This window comes from Hevea brasiliensis, chromosome 2 (genome assembly GCF_030052815.1).
Source record: "Hevea brasiliensis isolate MT/VB/25A 57/8 chromosome 2, ASM3005281v1, whole genome shotgun sequence".
Classification (NCBI taxonomy): Eukaryota; Viridiplantae; Streptophyta; class Magnoliopsida; order Malpighiales; family Euphorbiaceae; genus Hevea; species Hevea brasiliensis.
Window position 1 is genome coordinate 113,516,495 of NC_079494.1, and position 20,494 is coordinate 113,536,988.

Consider the following 20,494-nt stretch of genomic DNA (forward strand, 5'->3'; position numbering starts at 1 on the left):
GAACCATGGCCCCCCAACCATTAACATATTTCCACCCCTAATAATAATAATAATAATAATAATAATAATAATAATAATAATAACAATGACGACGTCGAAAAAATTATTGTTTAGTTGTTATATTTTAACGATATTAATTATTTAATATTTTTTATTTTAAAAAATATATTGTTTAGTATCTTTTTTTAGTCTATAAATTATTTAGTATTTTCTGTTAATTTTTTTTATTAATCAAAGTAGTAGAATAATTATAAATAGTGACTAAATAGTTATGTATTTAAAATTATAAAAACTAAATAATTGTATTATTCAAAATACATGAATTGAATAATTGAATTAGAATAACAAATATTCTTTAAAATATCGAGAGACACTAAACAACACGTGGACTAATAAATAAAGAGACTAAATAATACATTTTTTAAAATAAAATAATCAATATAGTATTTGGTTTAATTATACCACATAAACAGGCTTTAGAATTTATTTGAAATAAATTTTACCATTTGATATGACACAACTTAAAATGTAAAATTTAATTAAATTTCATATAATTTATGTTTGGTATAATTTAATGATTGAGATTTATCTATTTTCATTTCCTAAATTACCTTAAAGAGTAAAATTAAAAATCATAATTCTTCTACATAATTTTAAAAAAAAATCCTATATCTAATAAATTTATAAAATTTAACAAACACATAAACCAACAAGCAATATAATAATAAATATAAAATAAATTCACATATCTTATAATACAAGAGATTTATTTAACAACATAAATAGTGTCATTACTAAGTGCATAATGAATTTAAATGTTAAAAAGTTAGAATAAATATAAAATATATTATAAAATTGTTCAGACATATTATACTTGATTTTTTTTTTGAACAATCGAATTTTATTTTTATTAATTACTGGTACTTAGTGATGGTAGGATATTCTATTGATCACATTAGTTCTCAAAGTTTTAAAATAATAATTTTAGTAGGTGAATATATAAAAAGATAAATAATTAAAAGAAAATTTATTTTGATCAAAGCATTTTAGTTTAAAAAAATGTTGTTATATGAATTTTATAGAATTTATTTTAAATTCAATCAAATTTGATAAGAATTGATTTTAATTATAATCAATTATTATAATTGAATTCATGGAATTGATTTTTTTTTTTTTTTAAATCACACACACAAATTTTAAGTAGTTAATGCATGTAGTAATATTTTGTTACGAGAAAGTGAAAACATAAAAAAATATCCTGCTAATATCGATGGGAAACATGAGGTGAGCCATATGCATCGAGGAAACTTTTTCTATAAAATTGTAAGGAGAATGGTTTCAGAAAGCGGGGATAGCTCAGTTGGGAGAGCGTCAGACTGAAGATCTGAAGGTCGCGTGTTCGATCCACGCTCACCGCAGAAGAATGAAACTGTTTTGTTTTCTTAAATGTCTTGAGCATTCCTAGGGTTTCAAAAGAGGATTTGCCTCCTTATATGACGATCGGACAGCTTTTTCTGGTTGCTGGCGACTCGATGAAACTGAAAGGATGCAGCTTCTTGAAAGGTCTGGAAGTCGGCCTTTTTTCGTGGAATTCATTCAATTTGCCTAGATTATGTAAATTCGCAGTAGCACAAGCGATCTTTCCTGGTGTGTGTTTGTTAAATAAAATGGGGAAAGAATCGACCTTGGGAATCAGAGTCATAGGAAACACTCATAGTGGAAACATCAATAGTAAAGACTAATATATCATGACATTTGAAATTTATAGAAGGGATTTTGAGTGGCTCAATTCCTACTCTAAATCATTGCTTGCTTTGTAAGTGTCGCTTCCAGTCAGTCCTGAGAGTACTGACATATACATCAACAGCATTCAGAACCCAATTCATGCTTCCTTGGTGGCCAAATAATTGGTTGCCTTTCACGGGTTGCTTCACGGGCTTCATATCAAAAACCACTGGAATCACTCGCCAAATAAGCCAAAAATGTGAGTAATTGCCCAGTTGTCGTGACATGCTTCTGTCTGGGCCAGCATTTGAACTTGTTTCCATCAAATTAATGGCCAGGTAAGGTAAATTTACCCATAACCATCTGTTTATTTGGGCATCATCTTTTTGCTTGTTATGCAAATAACTTTCACCCTCTGGTTCTGCTGCTTGGAAGTGAAGTGGTTACTACTTACTAGTAAGGTTGATGTGAAAGGGGTTTAAAATAATGAACGGCACATCAGGCGGTGAAACTCCAAGAGGGTGTATGTGCCCAAATGCCAATTTGCCAAAATGTTGCTTTTGCTTGCAATCTAATAGTTCACATGTTTATGTAAACTTAAATTGACACAGTAACAATTTGCTATTATCATAATAAACTACTCTCTTGCTTACCTTGTAAATATTTTGTTTGTTCATTTATACTATAATTAATTATAACAAATTATTATGATTCCATAACTGCATTATATAATGTTTGTGGGTATATAAATAGACCTCCTAGTTATTCCCAAATCAAAGCCAAGTAAAATGGATATGCGAACAAAAGAATTTCTTCTTGCTATTTTATGCAGCTTCCTCCCATTTCTCGTTCAGTCTCAATGCAACAGAAGTCCGGTGGTGTTCACCTTTGGTGACTCCAACACTGACACTGGTGCATATTTTTCTGGCCTGGGTATGATTTTTGGAGCTCCCAACGGACGCACATACTTCAACAGGCCATCTGGCCGGTTATGTGATGGACGTTTGATTATTGATTTTCTGTGTAAGTTCAATAAAATCTTTCCTTAGGGAATTGATCAATGTCAACTATCAACAGACATATTATGTTGACATTATATTTTGTGTGGTTTGCAGGTGAAAGTTTGAACTCTGATTACTTGACACCATATCTTGAACCTCTAGGAGCAAATTTCAGATATGGAGCTAATTTTGCCTTTAGTGGTGCAGCAACTTCTCCTAGATTCAAACCTTTTAGCTTGGATGTTCAAGTACTTCAGTTCATTCACTTTCGAAATCGCTCTCCAGAGCTAATATCCAAAGGTACATTGATTTTGATATATATAAAATTCCAAATTTGTATTCCCTTTGATACAAATAATATAAATAGAGTCTTATGTACTCTGGTTTTAGGCTACAGAGACTTGGTTAGCGAGAAAGATTTCAAAGATGCACTTTACATAATGGACATTGGACAAAACGATCTGGCCGGTTCATTTGAACATCTGTCGTATGACGAAGTTATAGAAAAAATACCATCCATCATCGATGAAATCGACTATGCTATCCAGGTAAATCTTCATAGCTAGCTGCAAAATTTGATGTGTATTTCAACTTCCCAGCTAGGCATGCAAGTTTTAACTGATATGACAAACCGACTACAGGGGATATATCAGCATGGAGGGAGGAACTTCTGGGTACACAATACAGGGCCTCTGGGTTGTTTGCCCCGAGAACTTTCCATAACTGAGAAGAAAGAAAGCGATTTTGATGAACGTGGGTGCCTAAAACATCTTAATGAGGCAGCTAAGGAATTTAATAAGCAGCTGAAAGCATTATGTGAAAAACTTAGATCAGACTTGGAGGATAGCACCATGGTCTATGTGGATATATACTCCATCAAGTACGACCTATTTGCCAATGCTGGTACCTACGGTAAGGGATTCAACTGAAGCTTTTCCATAACATTAACTAATCCTGAAAAACCAAGAAATGAATTAGGTACCACGCATGATTACTTTTAAAACACTTGCAGGATTTGAGAATGCATTAATGGCGTGCTGTGGGTATGGAGGAGCGCCATACAACTATAATAGGAATGTTACGTGCGGGGTAAGGGGTCACAACGTGTGCGAGCAAGGATCAAAATATATAAGCTGGGATGGAGTTCATTACACTGAAGCTGCCAATGCTATTGTGGCCTCCAAAATACTCTCCACCAATTTCTCTACTCCTCAAATCAAGTTTAATTGCTTTTGTAACAAATGAAAAAATTATTTTAAAACTTCATTGCTAAACCCGCCTTTTGTTTGAAATGAATGATTGTGAAATTTGCTTCCAAGTTCCATACCTGCTTTGCAATAAATTATATCATTAGCACATCGATGATGAAATTCAACTTGAAAAATAATTCATATGAAAACAAACTTACTACGATAAAATTCATCAAACACACCTATTTTGATTTTAGTTGACTTAAACCTAGATACCTTAAAACTTAGCCCAGCCCGCAAAATATCACCTATAAGCCTCTCAACGCTACAGACGGGTTTACTTGGTCTGTTGCCAAGCCAAGCCTACCTGACAGAAAGTAAATGCCAAGCCAGCTAATTGTGTCAGCAAATTAAAAATCATGAATAAAACTATGTATAATAAGAAGAAATAATTTATTTAAAACATCAAAATATTGTATCCGAATTTTATATTAAATCACATAATAATTTTTTAGTTCATCATTCAACAATTAAATTATTTTTGTGCTTCAGTAAAATATAATCTTTATTTTAATGCTGAATTAATATATATATATATATATATACATAACCATGATCGCTTAATTTAGTTCTAAATCATTAAATATAACACTTTCATTAGTTAGGAAGCTTTAGTATTCAAAAGGTGAATAAAAAAATGTGAATCTTAATTAATATTATATCCTAGTACATTATTATAGGTTATGAACATACCCCCACCATAAGAATAATTAAATCAAAATTACAAACGTTGGATCTAGCTAGCAAATAAAGTAAACTCCATCCTTATAAACTTTTTGAATTCTTTATAATTTTTAAATGTAGGACTTGGCGTTCCCCTCAAGTGATAACCATTATAGTTAACACTTAAAATTTGAAATCTCCCCATAAAATCTTAAGAGGTGAATGAAAAGATCAAAATAAGAGTCTATGAAATGTGAGATAATTTTATTTGATTTTAGATAATTATTATTAAAAAATTAAAACTAATTAATTAAGTAGATAGCTCTTTATTTTATAAGCCATTTAAATTCTATGTAATTTTTAAATGTTGGACTCTTCACAAGTTGAAAAAAAAAAGCAAGCTAATTAAGATTCAAGTGCATGCATCAAGTAATGGTAAGCAATTAAGGGCAGTGCAGTAGCCAGAACGAGTTGCATAAGGAAATGGAGAAATGTGTGGATGATCAAAGGGCCTACCATCTAGCTTTTTGGACAGGTGGTTTTGTCTTTGCCTTGCATTTTTCAATTATGAACAAGAATAAAGTCGTGTGCTAGACAAAATCATTCCAATGCAACTCAGTCAACTTTCTAAAATAAAAACAAAAATCCTTAGCCTCCTGCTAGTGGATGTAGACTTTCATGGCTCTCTCCTCTTCTCGCTTTTAATGCTTTCATGGGGTTAGTGGCTTTTTAACATCATTAATCACATCAGACGTGAAACAAACTGCACATTAAAGAGCTATAATATTTAAAATTATCATGATTTTAATAAATATTTATTTTTATTGTTAAATCGTGTGTATACATGTGCCTATCTTTTAAAGAAAAAAAAAAAAAAAAAAACTCTAACAAGGGAGAGTCAAATCGCCGGTATATACATCAAAGCTTGCTGTATAAGTATGACACAAGAAATCAAACTGGCCATGGTTTATTTATTTTTTAATCTATAAGATAATTTTTGATGGCCGCATATGCTGACTTTTTTTTCTCGCATTATCAATGCAGATTCTGGATATTTTATTCATGGAATTATAGTTTATTAATTACATACATATTATATAAAATAATCCGAGCTGAAGTTTTATGGGATTTATTATTTAATGAACATGTGAGGACAACATAAAAGGGTTGGTATATGTACAGATACCCTCTGATCAGAGAGTGATGCTTTTTGCTAAGCACTTTTAATTAAAGTTGATGATAGAATAATCTTAAGGGTTCCCTCTCTGAAGCTTTATATTCCTTTAGGTTCACCTCTTCTTTATAACTCTTTTGTTTTGTTTATAACCATATATTGTGCTTTAGATGATAATGACAGTGAAAATGATGAGGACAATATGATTCGAGTTTTCTTTACCAGCAGGAAAATGATTGATCTTCCACATTGTTGATGATACGCCAAGAATCGTGCCAATGAGTTAGTATTGAAATAGTTTTTAAAATTGTGAAATTTCAACTTTAAATTTTATTTAAAATTAAATAAATTAAAAGAAAAAAATATGTATATAGAAATCCCAATGTCATTATATTTCTTTTATTTAATTAAGACTATTCTTTAGTTAGGGGTTACTTATCCCTTATAATATGATCATCAACGACTTACAATAAGCAGGCGAGTTTAGGCAGCCAATGGAAGATCTACACAATTAGGGACATGGCATTTATCTCTCTTTGACTATGATAACGCCATAATCATGCAATCCCATAAATAAAGTTACTACTTTCGTGCCGTTTCATGTATATATATATCTCCGATTCCCCAAGCGCAAGAATTAGAAATGTTGAAGGATATGTTGTTGCCCAACTAGAGTAATGTATATGGGATTAATAGCAGTCTGGAATTGATTTCTTTAGTTTAAAAAAAAAAATGCAATGAATAGAATAGAATAGAATTTTAGGCATTAAGAGTTAGGATGATGGCCAAAACGATGACTTGAGTGAGTTGTTCGAGTTTCAAAAGCACATGGCCAGGAATTGAATAATGCAACTTCTTTAGACTTTGCCAGGAATTGAATAATGCAACTTCTTTAGACTTTAGATGGATCACTCCCTTTTGCTCGACTAGGGTTTCATTATCATTTATGAAGGGAAATTTTTATTTAAATTCAGCTCACAATTATAGTAGAATTCATTTACTTTAATAAATTGAATTTAAATAAAAAAAAAATATTTATCAAATGTGATAAGAGTCTAATTGCCAAGTTGCTGATATCATCTCTTTTCTTTAATCTCTTTTCACATTCTATGGATAAGAGAATGGCAGCCTGTCAACTTCCTAGTTGCTTTCAAGTTGCAACTCTGGAGCATCGCAAGGCCACAGTAAACTTTCGCCGGAGTTACTGTGTGTTTGCCAAGAATGTGAAATTATACGATACATGTATCTTCACTGAATAATTCCTTCACGTTGATTACACCCATATATATAGAGAGAGAGAGTGAATTTCATAATTATGAGATATATGAAAGTGTACTTAATAATTTCTCTTTAATGTGACCAATCAAATTCAATGCAAGTCAACTATTGCTCTGTGAATTATCTATAAGTCGTCAAAAAGGAACTGAAGCATCCTGGTGTGGGATCTTAAAATTCGGCATTTCTGATGTGGAAAAATCAGAAGGATGCATACAAGTGGAAAAGATGAACGATACAGAGGATTACTCCTAAGCAAATTGACAGCCTCATTCCTTCACTCTTGGCCCGCAAAACTGTCTGCACCAAATCTACCTTCCTCAACCAGAAGAAACTTTTCTTACTATATATCTAGAGCCTTCCTCTCTAGCAAGCGCCATCACATTGCTCCCAACAAGTGTACCAAAAGGCTTGGATGCTCCTGCATATATGTTGGCGGTGACCAACCCACCCATATTTGTACTCAGCTAATTAAATTTCTTCAGCTGTCACTCTTTGACACTTTACAAGTCATTCAATCATCTGTTTACTAATCCTGGATTTGCTTATGTAAACCAATCCCGTTTTGATCTTGCATTTCGGTCTCACTCCTAAACTTTGATCCGTTTGATTCTTTAATTTCAAGTCATGTAATTTATATCACTGATCAGCTGTTTTCTCAATGGCAAATCCATGTCTCGCCCTTAAAGCTCCACATTGTCCGTAGAGTGATACGCTCTTCGCCTTCTCAGTGTTTTGAGTCCTACCCTTTTACAGACTCCAGAAAAAGGAAGAAAGTACCATTTATTTTTCTTTCCCTGAGCTCTCATTCTGAAAAAATAATGGAGGAGGCCTTCGTCCCTTTCCGCGGAATCAAGAATGACCTTAAGGGGAGATTGTTGTGTTACAGGCAAGACTGGACAGGAGGATTTAGAGCAGGTTTCAGGTATAATCTTAACTTAAACAGGTCAACAAAATTTTTTTTTTCTGTTGATGCTGTTCACTTGTTATGTTGTTAACACACTCGTTGCAGTATTTTTTTTAGGCCTTCATTTATGGGCGAGTTTTAATAATTTAGTCATTCAAAATATATTTTCTTTTCAGGATTTTGGCTCCCACGACATATATATTCTTTGCTTCAGCGATTCCAGTCATTTCGTTTGGGGAACAACTGGAGAGAAATACTGGTATTGCACTTCATTAGTTTAAAGAATCTTTTTCTTTTTTTTTTTTTTTTTAAATACTGATCCGTTGATTATTCTTTTTCTTAAATTAAGATTGATGTTACCATGCTCATATCACACCCCTTTCTCTCAGACTCCCCGGGCCTTTACATGGGAAGGACTGGAAAAGGGAAACGATTTTTTTTTTCTTTGGAAAAGGCCCATAAAAATTTCAAGAAATTTTTAACGCACGAAATCTCCTTTTTCTGCTTGCAGATGGAGTTTTAACAGCAGTTCAAACCCTAGCATCCACAGCAGTATGTGGGATCATACACTCGATCATTGGAGGTCAACCTCTCTTGATATTAGGAGTTGCAGAGCCTACTGTCATTATGTACACATTCATGTTTAACTTTGCAAAAGAGAGACCTGATTTGGGCCGGAATTTGTTTCTAGCATGGACAGGATGGTAAGGAAGTAAGCTGAATCCTGTTTTCTTCCTGGAAGTGTCTATTAGCAGCAACCACTTCCTCAATCTTGCTTTGTTTCGCCTTTGCTTTGGTGTTTGACAGAATTACCTGGTCATATGATGTTGCAGGGTTTGTGTTTGGACTGCATTCCTGCTGTTCTTACTGGCTATCCTGGGAGCTTGCTCCATTATCAACAGGTTTACCCGTGTAGCAGGGGAGTTATTTGGTCTGCTTATTGCGATGCTTTTCATGCAACAGGCTATTAAAGTAAGAGTCGTTAAACACCCTGTAATTAATACGTACGGTGTTCTGAATTCTCAGTATTTTGCATCGAGCAGTATTTAGTCCCTACAGAACTGCCGTAAAAAGATAGCTAATCCATGGTTGTTCAGGGACTTGTCTATGAATTTAGAATTCCCCAAAGGGAAGATCCAAAAGCGGTAGAGTTTATACCTTCATGGAGGTTTGCAAATGGGATGTTTGCTTTGGTTCTTTCTTTCGGTCTCCTGCTCACTGCATTAAGAAGCAGAAAGGCAAGGTCGTGGCGCTATGGGACCGGTATGTACTTTCTGAACCAAAAAACTATAAGAAGCTTCTTCTCTGCTATTGTTTATTTGGCAATTTTCTTACTTTTGAGGAATATTTGGTAAACTCTCTTTCACAGGTTGCCTTAGAAGCTTCATAGCAGACTATGGTGTGCCCCTCATGGTCCTAGTGTGGACAGCTGTTTCCTACATCCCAGCCGGAAGTGTTCCCAAAGGGATCCCTCGCCGCCTTTTCAGCCCAAATCCGTGGTCCCCTGGTGCCTATGAAAATTGGACTGTCATTAAGGCATGCTTTTAATTATCACATCTTACAATTGCCAACAACACCAAATTTAGAACTTTATTTTTAGTTAATTAAAATTGAACGACTCTGAATTCAATATTACAGGACATGCTAAATGTTCCCATTTCTTACATAATTGGAGCTTTCATTCCTGCAACGATGATTGCCGTGCTTTACTACTTTGACCATAGTGTAGCGTCTCAACTTGCTCAGCAGAAAGAGTTCAATTTGCGAAAGCCACCTTCTTATCACTATGACTTACTTCTTCTGGGGTTCTTGGTAATATAGCTCCCTTCTATTAGGTTCTTGCTTTATTAATTCCATTTCCCCCCACCCACCCCCCCCCCCCCCCCCCCCTTCGAATTTGGAATTTTAAAGTTCATAATTCATGATTTCAGACTTTAATGTGTGGTCTTGTTGGAATTCCACCATCAAATGGAGTCATCCCACAATCGCCCATGCATACAAAGAGTTTGGCCACTCTTAAGTATCAGGTGATATATCCTGAACTTGCTCTTTAAGTACATATTGCTCATATAATCCTTCATCCGATATATATGACATTTAGTGGCAAAACCAACAACAGTAAGGCTTATTTTTCTTTTCTTGGTTGCTTGTGCAAATGAGTTTTTCTAAGAAACACGTTTTCCCATTATGCAGTTGCTTCGTAATAGACTTGTTGCAACTGCTCGCCGAAGTATGAGGAAGAACGCCAGCCTGGGACAATTATATGGAAATATGCAAGAAGCTTATCAACAAATGCAGACCCCTTTGATGTACCAACAACCGTCCCAAGTATGATCGCAACTTATTCTGCTTTTGCTTACTTTTTTTTTGTATTTAGTTGTAGCTCTTATTTTTCTCCTGAAAGCAACATAATCACAAGCTTCACACAATTGTAGCTGCCTGATCTGCATCGTATCTAGTGAAAATTTTATGATTTTTAGTTCATATGAAGTCAAGTAATGTAGCTTTGAGACTAATGCAGGGTCTTAAAGAATTCAAAGAATCAACCATCCAGGCAGCTTCTTGTACTGGCCACATTGATGCGCCAGTTGATGAGACAGTATTTGACATCGAGAAGGAGATTGATGATCTATTGCCTGTTGAAGTGAAAGAACAGCGTCTCAGCAACTTGCTTCAAGCCACAATGGTTGGAGGATGTGTTGCAGCCATGCCTTTCCTCAAAAAGATTCCAACCTCAGTCCTATGGGGTTACTTTGCCTTCATGGCCATTGAAAGTTTGCCTGGTAACCAATTCTGGGAAAGGATATTGCTGCTTTTCACTGCGCCAAGCAGAAGATATAAGTATTAACTTGAAATCTTGTACTTTCACTTTCTTACCAGTTACCAATTGCTCTCATCTTCTTGGTTTCTAAATAATTCCCTTTTCATGCAGGGTCCTTGAGGAGTACCATGCCACTTTTGTAGAAACAGTGCCTTTCAAGACAATTGCAACATTTACCATTTTCCAAACGACTTATTTGCTAATATGTTTTGGTCTCACCTGGATTCCAATTGCTGGTGTCATGTTTCCTTTGATGATCATGCTTTTGGTTCCAGTAAGACAATACGTCCTTCCTAAGTTTTTCAAAGGAGCACACCTTCAGGACCTGGATGCAGCAGAATATGAAGAGGCACCGGCTCTACCATACAATCTTGCTACAGTAAGATTTCTTGTCCAACGGAAAAAAAAAATCCTAATTAAGTTCACTTCCAAATTTGCTTTCTTTCACATTTATAATTTCCTCATTATGTTTACAGGAGTCTGGGCTGGGTGCTGGGGCTACTCAGGCAGGGGATGGAGAGATACTAGACGAAGTCATTACCCGCAGTCGTGGAGAGTTCAGGCATATGAGCAGTCCCAAAATCACAAGCACCACTGGAACCCCTGCAAATGATCCTAAAAGCCATCAAAGCCCTCGTCTCTCATACACCTATAGTCCTCGTGTAAGTGAACTAAAAGGGGAGAAAAGTCCTAAGGCCATTGGAAGAGGGTCAAAGAGTCCAAAACCTGGAGAACTAGGATTATCTAAGCTAGGAAAGAGTCCTTCAAATTCAGCACAAAATTAGTGCAGAAAGTTTGGCTAGTTTGATTTGACTGTTAGTCCTCAGTAGCTTTGGATTGCTTCTGCTTGCCCCTTTTTCTTGGTGTGTTGTTTTGGTTGGAATTGTTGTAAAATATTCCTTTCTGCTCCTCCTTTAGAGCAAATTTGTAACTACGAATATACTAATGTATATTGTTCTTTTCAGAGTAATTTGTTTATATTGCTTCAATCTTCATGAATGCAATCAGCTCATCTTGAAATTAAAATACTAAGACTTACAGCTCAACAAACCCAGATCTTCATGCCATGTCTGTGATTGAGTCCTTTCACCAACCACATTTGGCCCCCCATTTTCAAAGAACAGGCGAGGTAAGTAGAAATTCGAGCTCCTACCTACCTATGGTACAGGCAAAGATATGATTACTAAGCACTAAACAAAGAAATTTATTAGAGTCTTGTTTACATTGCATTCGTCTTTATGATTGTGAGGCCTAGAATTCAAATCACCCTCAAAGCCAATAGAATAAAAAAAATGAAACTGTGCAAAAGTTAGTTGGGTTTGAAGTTCGGACAATCGCAAATCTACTGCTGCCTCATTTAATAATACACCAAACAAAGCACTCAGGCCAGCAAAAGCATATCCTAGTATCTTTCCCAACTTTGCTGATGCATGGTATAAGCAAATTCAATTGCAAAGGCATGTTATCAAATGCAACTGTCGCAAGTATCAATTATTTCATCGCAGAGACGTTGTTATCCCTGCAAAGGCTTTCAAGGCATGGGCCTTTAGGCCCTACCACTAGTTGAGTCGCGTTCAAAATTGTCCTTGTGGAGCGTGGATGATATTAGTTTTTGCTGTTACGCACAAAACATCCAAGTGAAGAGTCAATGCTTCAATAGAGAAAAACTCAAAAAGGAAAAGATTTGGAACACCAATTCAAGATAGAAATTTTGTAATAGCTGTAAAAGAAAAGGTGTGGTTAGAAATTTTCCCATCAAGCACTCAAGTAGATAGAAGAAGAGGTATAGACCTATGGGGCTACAGGTCCTACATTCTCATTGCAAAGAGGAAAGCGAGTGAATGGGGTGGAGTGTTCCTTTCATGGCATAAGCCAATGGAAGCAAAGAGGTGGCTTGTTGATTGTTCCTTTTCATAGCATATCCTGGTGGGTTCAATAATTTCACGTCTTTCATAATGAGGTTAGGTCGCTTTCTTAATGACTTCAGTATATCTCTGTCTTTGTGTTTACAATTCAGTGAAACATTCCAATCCAAAACAAAATGTCTATGCTTCAACAATTTCATCAGAACAAGAAATAAAGAAAGTTGCCAGTCATAATCCATGCCAGGGGACTACAATATCAGATCATTTACAAAGACGATGTGACAAAGAAGTTGACCGTAACCACGTGGGTCATGTACTTGAATATTCACCATATTCACATTTGGTTGTTTAGTTGCAAGGAACCAATTCAGATCATCCAGTTGTCTGGTCAAACTCATTCTTTTGTTAAACCCACGAGAGAGTGAACTTCAAGTAATCTTCGGGTGCAATTTATTATTATTATTATTATCAACCATCAAATCTCCCTTTTCTTGTCCAACCAAGATCCTTGAGGATAAATATGGAGGTTTTGATTCAGAATAATCAAGAATATTGATAGCTCATGAGAGCAAACATAGGGCTTTCCAAGATGTGGAAGAGAATGAAGATGCTTAGATATGGTATTTGATAATCACTGAATCAATGATAATGATATTAGAAAATAGAAACACATCATATAATCATGAGTAATAATACTTATAAACTTTCCTAGATGAACACAAACATGAAAAATGATGAAAAAAAAAAAAAAAGAAGAAGAAGAAGACATGTACTATTCTTGCATGGGTATATAGTTTACATATATAGAGAGAATAGAAAGACGGATCAAAGTGAGAGATTGAGATCTAAATCTTCTTTTTTCTCTGTTTTAAGTTGTTCATTCTTAGAATAAGTAGAAGAAGGAACCGTGACGATATTGTGTTTGAAATATGAATCCCCGGCGAAATCTTCCCAAGTGAAGGATGGGGTCCAGGTTGATGGTTTAATTTCTCCTTTTTTTTCTTCTCCTTTCCCTTTCGAAGTAGTGCTTGATCCAATCAGCATTTGATTATGCGCATCTCGAATGTTTCTAATCAAAGTGTAAAAAGTATTGATCTTCTCCTCTTCCCCTTCTTCTTTTTCTTCTTCTTCACCAATGGCACGCCTTCCGCCGTCCATATGCTTTCTCTTCTTCATTGCTCATAAATGGCTATGCTATAATCTGGTATATATGGTAGAGACTAGACCTAAGGAGTTCCCATTTGCCAAGAAAATGAGTTAATCAAATAAAATAAGACCAAAAAGTTGGTGAAAGAGGCTACCAGGAAACACCCCTTAGTCCTGAGCTGACCGACTTATTTAACCTTTCCGCATTGAAATTGCATCTGTTATCCGGGTAAGGAAATTCTTATTGGGATCCATTTACAACAAATTTTAAAAATTTAAGTGTACCATGAGATTCTTTCCTTTTAAATAATTAATTAGTCATTAAATTAAGGCACCTAATTTCTTATTAGGTATGTGATTTGTAAAAAAATTTTAACTATATCCGATTCATTATATAATATGTATGAGACTCATATATTTAATAATAATTTTATATCTTAGATTATAATATATCGAAAAAATTCCTATAATTCATTCCCTAGCAGCTTAAATCAAATGTGGTTAAAGGACAATCAAGTGGCATGTTTCAATTTGTTCTGCTTTTGTAAAGTGCTTATTCAAGCGTGATTGCATGTGAGAAAAACATGTAATAAGATAGTAAGATCCCTTGTCGCCTTCTAAACACTATTTTAGTAAATGCTACAAATCATGTTAACAGTGAAGAGTAAAATTAAAAAAAAATGGTAAGCCCAGCACATGAAATAAGCTTGGATTCTCTTTGTCTACCCACTTTTTACTGTTTTATGTATCCTCATTTTTTTCATTTTTCTCATACCTTATCTCTAAATGCTTGGCTGGGCACTTGGGCTACTAGGCTACTGTACTTCACAAGGCAATTCCACGGCTCAGTTAAATGAACTGCACCACAAATAATTGCAAAAATAAATTTATTATATGTATAATAATTTTAAAGAGATTTTATTTCTGAATAATTATCATTGAATGAATTATTAAATTTTAATTTAATAATAAAATGAAAAATAAAGTAGTAATTTAATTATAAACATTGATAAAAGATTCAGGCGTTGCATTGATCCTTCCTTGTAGTTCTGTGACGAGTGGGGAGCTGCTGAGCAACCAATTAATTTCGGCAACTTAAGTCTATACTCGAATTAAAACTTGGGCCATGGATTTTGCTGATCGGACCCTTTCTGCTAAAGAAGAGCCCATAGACTCAAATTATGATACCGAGCAGAGCCCTTTTAAAATCATTATTCCTACTACATAAGCTTTCTTGATTTATTATCTACAAATTTAATTACAACATAACTATACTTAAAAACATAAGACGTAACTATAATTTAAAGTGAAAAATCATAAAATTTTAGTACGTACTCAAAACATTTAAATATAGTGCTCTTCATAAATATATAATTATAATTATTTTTTGAATTAAGAGTAATAAATCTTATATCTTGTAAAAGAACGAGCATGAGTATCAAGAATATACAATAATCTTTAAAAAAAATTATTTATTCAAAAGTAATCTTAATCACATGGCAAAGTAAAAAATATTTATAGTTGAGATTTTAGAAGGTATTAAAGAGGAAACATTTGAGTTTTGTATATTTTTTTTTTCTCTTTTTGCTTTCATTATTAGTTCATGTGACTATTTCAGTAATAAATTAGGCATTTGAATTCGACATGTAGCATATGCATCTGACAATAAAAATCATGAAATGGGTGATCCTCAAGATTAGAAAATGACATCATTATTACAGTTTTCCTATTCCACAGCTTTCATTCACTAGGGGTCCACGAATGAAATAAGCAGAACCCAAATCATTTTTTTTTTTTTATCAGAAAAGATATTTCATTGATGAAATATGCTTACATGGTCTAGTCCACTAAAAGATACAGTACCACATTAATCTCAACCCAACCCAAGCCTAGAGACCTAAACCCAAATGAACATGAAGCCCTAAACTAACCCGGTTGACCCGGAGATCATTTTCATCAGCAACCTTGTTGATTCATCAGTCACAGCTGCCGACTTGTCTTCGACAACACTTCATAAGCTTTTGAAGGAGATACAATGAGGTAGCTTGGAAAACTTACATGCAGGGAGATACATAGAAATTATGCTCTTTTTTTCTTTTCTTGTAGTGTTTTGGTCTTATCTTTTTTATTATGCTCTCCAAGTGATAAATTCATTACCCACATCTGTATTAAAAGGTATGAGTCCTTATCAATGTTTATTCTCAAGAAAACCTTATTATACTTAATTTAAAATTTTTGGATGTGCTATTTATCCACTTCTTCATCCATTTAATAAACCTAAATTTTCTTACAGATCTGTTATATGTGTCAATCTTGGGCATTCTACCTCTCTGATGGGCTACAGATGTTGTGATCGAAAACAAAACAAACTTTATGTGGCATGGCATGTTCGAATTGATGAAAAATTTTTCCCTTCAAGCAGTCTTCTGATCCAATGCCTTCTTCACAACAACAATCTGCTGCACCATGGCTTACTATCTCTCATTCATCATCTCCAACAGTTCTGCTCACAAACCATTCACAATCATCGCCCTTACTAATACTAGAGACACCACCATCACTAGCATTCTTACAAGATGCCTTAACATCCTCTAATCTCTCTCCATTAGTGCCTACCACAGAACTACAACAGGTGCCCTTTCCCTCTACCACACACGCTGACCCACTAACTGTTGATTATTCTTCTTTTGCAGGTCCAATGCAATTTGATACTCATGCACTGGTTGTTGCGAATCCTGAGATACCTCTTCGGATGCATCCAATGGTTTTACGTCCTAGCACCATGTAATGTCGCCAAGCAAATCAGATCATAAAATAATCCCTTCCATCAACAACCGACTATCTTACCACTGAGCCTACAACATATTGTCAAGCAGCTGCTTACCCATAATGGTGTAAGGCTATAGCTATGGAGATGGATGCATTAATGGCCAATCAGACTTGGGCATTGGTCCCTCGTCCTCCTCATGGTAATTTGGTTGGTAATAAATGGATTTTTAGAATTAAACGTAACCGTGATGGAACAATTGAACACTATAAAGCACGTTTGGTAACAAAAGGGTACAATCAACGTGAAGGTATAGATTACAATGAGACTTTTAGCCTTGTTGTTAAAGCAACCACTATTCGTCTCTTGTTAAGTTTTGCAACTCATTATGGTTGGCATCTTCGGCAAATCGATATTTCCAATGCTTTCCTTCATGGAACACTGGAGGAAGAGATATATATGACTTAGCCATTTGGCTTTATGAATAAAGATCACCCTGATTATGTCTGCAAACAAATTCGTTCTTTATATGGTCTCAAACGGGCACTGCGAGCTTGGTTCAAATGCCTTGGCACTTTTCTTCAATCAATTGGTTTTAGACCTACTATTGGTGATTCCTCTCTTTTTATTTACTCTTCTGCTTCAATTTTTCTTTATATACTTATCTATGTGGATGACATTGTACTTCTGGGTGATAATTCCTCTCACATCACTTATGTTATTTCCAAATTACATATTGAATTTCCTTTGCATGATATTGGTCGCTTATTATACTTCTTGGGCATCGAAGTTCAACGCACAGCAATAGGCCTTATTCTTAATTAACGAAACTGTGTTTGTGATCTCTTATCTCGTGTACACATGGATGGTGCCAAACCAGTTATCACATCGATGGCCTCTCCTCCTCTTTTATAAAAATCACAGGGTGTTCCTCTTTTCAATGGTGAACAGTACCGGCAAATAGTGGGTGCTCTCCAATATGTCACTATTACCCATCCAGACATTGCTTATATGGTTAATCGACTTTTGTCAGTTCATGCATTGTCCCACAGACGAGCATTGAAAAGCTGTGAAATGATTACTTTGGTATCTTCAAAGGACCTTGGACCATGGACTTCATTATATAGCTCAACAGCAATTGCAACTTCAGTGTTTTGCAGATAGTGATTGGTGAGGCTGTCCCGATGACCGTCGCTCTACAAGTGGATTTGCCATTTATTTGGGTACTAATCTGATCTCCTGGAGCACAAAGAAACAACCTACAATCTCCCGTTCCTCCACAAAGAGTGAATATAAAGCAATTGCAAATACTGTTGCTGAAGCTTCTTGGATTCGTTCACTTCTTCAAGAATTATGACTAAGCATTATGGAATCTACTACTCTATGGAGTGATAACATTGGTGCAGTCTATTTAACAGCCAATCCAGTCTTTCATGCTAGAACCAAGCATGTTGAATTAGATTATCATTTCGTCCAGGAAAAAGTAGCCTCTAAGGAACTTGTTGTTCGGCTCTTGTCAAGCAAAGATCAGGTAGCTGACATATTCACCAAGCCCTTACTTGGACCACAATTCAACTGTAATGTCCGTCTTCTTCGCCTTCTCCCACAAGTGGCATCGGCTTAAGGGGGGTTGTCAAGGAATACCAATTACTCGACTACAATCAAGGATGATTCAATCAAATCATTACATTAAACATTTACCATATTTACTTGTAATCCATTGTATAATTGAGCAATCTTAGAAATACACTTTTTGTTGTATTAGTTGTCACCACACTTAAATATACGTATAGTTGATATTCAATAAAAAGTACACAAGAATCATCCTTCTTCACCCTTAATTATTAACACTCATAAAAATTTGATTATTCTATGTAAATTGCTGACATAAAATGACAAGTACACCATCTAATCACTCTACACCCGCCTGGCATCACGTTATACGAATCTTGACCCCAAAATATCTAAAAAAAAATGGGTGCTGTACATTTGTTGAGCACACACATCAAAAAAGGCTAAGTTAAAATAAAATAAAGAATTCATTCTTACCGCTTTCTGAAGCATCCATCTAAGCATAAATTTTCTTTCCGTTGTGAGGACATCAACATCCTGACTCAAAGTTCTTAGCTTTTCTTTGTTCTTTATCAGATATTTTATCATTATATTTTTAAAAAAAGTAGCATATGCAAGTGCAATCGATGCGACAACTAGAAGCGCATGAAGAACCACCTTGGTAAAAATTTCAAATTTCTCTTCTCGTAAGAACAAAAGGATTTTTCAGTTTTACATGGCAGGCCGATGTCAATTGAAGCAGGAAATTCATATTTCAGTACACGACAAGAAGGTTAAACATTAAACTAATCAAACAAAGAAAAAAGAGCAAGTGTTGCAATCCCATTAGGCATCATTTAGTAAACTGAGATGGAACACTTTATAGGGTGAGATTGAGATCTAAACCATCATCTTCCTCTTGCTGTTTCTTGTCTTCTTTCTGGTTACGAGGACGAGGAAAGACAAGAGGAAGAGGCCTTCTAAACTGAATCTCGTCAGTCATGAAATCTTCCCATTCGAAAGAAGGTACCCAACTTGAACTGGGCTGCGAATCATTTAATCTTTTAACCTTCTTCTTTCTCTCCTCCTCTTCCAACACTTGATCTTTTCTTCGATTATTACGGGCTTCCTGAAAGCCTCTAATCAAAGAGAAAAACTTCTCCACCTTCTGCTCTTCCTGCTCATCGTCTTCGTCATTGTAAACACTGGCCATGGCGCGATCAACTTTCTCATTTTCCATGCCACGTTCTACTAGGAGCCTAAAACAAGGTTGGCAGCGACGCGTTCAACTCTCTCGGTTGTGTATTGGCGTTTTCTTCTGAATGGTAGAAATGGCAATTTATAGAGGTTGGATTTTTCAATCTGTGTTATAAGGACGGAAATGCCTTGCCGGCTAAGTTCGGCAGCTAAGTGAGACTTTTTTTTTAGCTGTGGAAAAAAAAAAGCAATTCATTGATAGGTTACGTTTGCTTCGGTCATCGTAAATGCGTATGGAGGAATAACGAGGACGACGAAACGCACTTTTGTGATGGCTGCTGACGTTGGATAGATGACGTCAGCGAAGGCCGCCTGGCTTGCGTTTCTTCCTAAGCAAGCGGTGGTAGACCAAAATGTCACGCTCACACCCGCTGATTACTGCATTAAGTGTTTTACATGTATATTGGCTATCGCCATTAATAATAAATAAATATGTGTGAATGGATTTTATAAAATTATAATTATTAAATGATTTTAATAATTAAAATAGTATATGTATCTGTTGTTGTTAATTTATCATTACATATCAATTACCTAAATAAAATAATAATTATAAGATATAGTTTTTTTTTATCAAATAATAGTAATTTTCATCAGATGAAGATGGGCTAGAGTCCAACACAAAAAAGCCCCTAATACTACAAACAAAAAAGGTCCAATAGGTCGCATCCAAACATAGCCCTTGATTAAGAGATTGGGTCTTCAACCCGAACAGGATTTGGCGTCAACTAAGCACCAGCGCCACCACCTTCTTCGCATGGTCAGTTTCCTCAAATTGACAGCACGCAATGAGGAAGGTCAAGCCATCTCCGACCAAAAAACAAGAAGTGCATGGCATCATCACCAAACACAATAGCTGGGGGTACCAATAATAGCAGAACCAAGGCCATAGAAACTAGGAGAGAACCAGAGACCATAGGGTTGCGAAAGTAGCAGGACTGCGCAAAGCAGCGAACGATAACACAAATCGTCGGCGTTCCACTAGCGCTATACCTTCTTTCCAATTAGTAACCGGAGCCATCAATCCCTCACACCTCTAGTTCAACTATCATCCGCGCAAGACAACATCAAGCATAGATCCTCGCCATTCAG

The 20,494-nt window shown here is 35.3% G+C and overlaps 3 protein-coding genes and 1 non-coding gene across 5 annotated transcripts; 3 read left to right on the forward strand and 1 right to left on the reverse strand.

Annotated features, from left to right (window-relative positions):
• The first annotated feature begins 1,332 nt into the window (after positions 1–1,332).
• Positions 1,333–4,044, forward strand: LOC110661750 (GDSL esterase/lipase At1g09390). Of its 2 annotated transcripts, XM_021820497.2 has the most exons (5): positions 1,336–2,748; positions 2,841–3,026; positions 3,117–3,274; positions 3,368–3,638; positions 3,739–4,044. In XM_021820497.2, exons 1-5 carry the CDS (start codon positions 2,514–2,516, stop codon positions 3,969–3,971), a joined length of 1,083 nt encoding a protein of 360 aa, XP_021676189.1. In that variant the 5' UTR covers positions 1,336–2,513; the 3' UTR covers positions 3,972–4,044. The 2 variants fall into 2 exon arrangements, with proteins under 2 accessions (XP_057995685.1, XP_021676189.1); XM_058139702.1 differs by having other exon boundaries at positions 1,333–2,748; positions 2,841–3,274.
• On the forward strand, positions 1,346–1,418 carry TRNAF-GAA (transfer RNA phenylalanine (anticodon GAA)). Its single transcript has one exon. It is a non-coding gene; the product is annotated as a tRNA-Phe (tRNA).
• Positions 4,045–7,326: 3,282 nt separating the features above from the next.
• LOC110661749 (boron transporter 1) lies at positions 7,327–11,794 on the forward strand. Its single transcript, XM_021820496.2, has 12 exons — positions 7,327–8,013; positions 8,172–8,254; positions 8,507–8,699; positions 8,829–8,967; positions 9,093–9,258; positions 9,365–9,531; positions 9,634–9,807; positions 9,927–10,022; positions 10,189–10,323; positions 10,517–10,836; positions 10,928–11,195; positions 11,293–11,794. Exons 1-12 carry the CDS (start codon positions 7,910–7,912, stop codon positions 11,599–11,601), a joined length of 2,154 nt encoding a protein of 717 aa, XP_021676188.1. The 5' UTR covers positions 7,327–7,909; the 3' UTR covers positions 11,602–11,794.
• Positions 11,795–18,812: 7,018 nt separating this feature from the next.
• Positions 18,813–19,483, reverse strand: LOC110661748 (protein NIM1-INTERACTING 1). Its single transcript, XM_021820495.2, has one exon. The coding sequence runs from the start codon at positions 19,383–19,385 to the stop codon at positions 19,026–19,028; it is 360 nt and encodes a 119-aa protein (XP_021676187.2). The 5' UTR covers positions 19,386–19,483; the 3' UTR covers positions 18,813–19,025.
• Between the last annotated feature and the right edge of the window lie 1,011 nt (positions 19,484–20,494).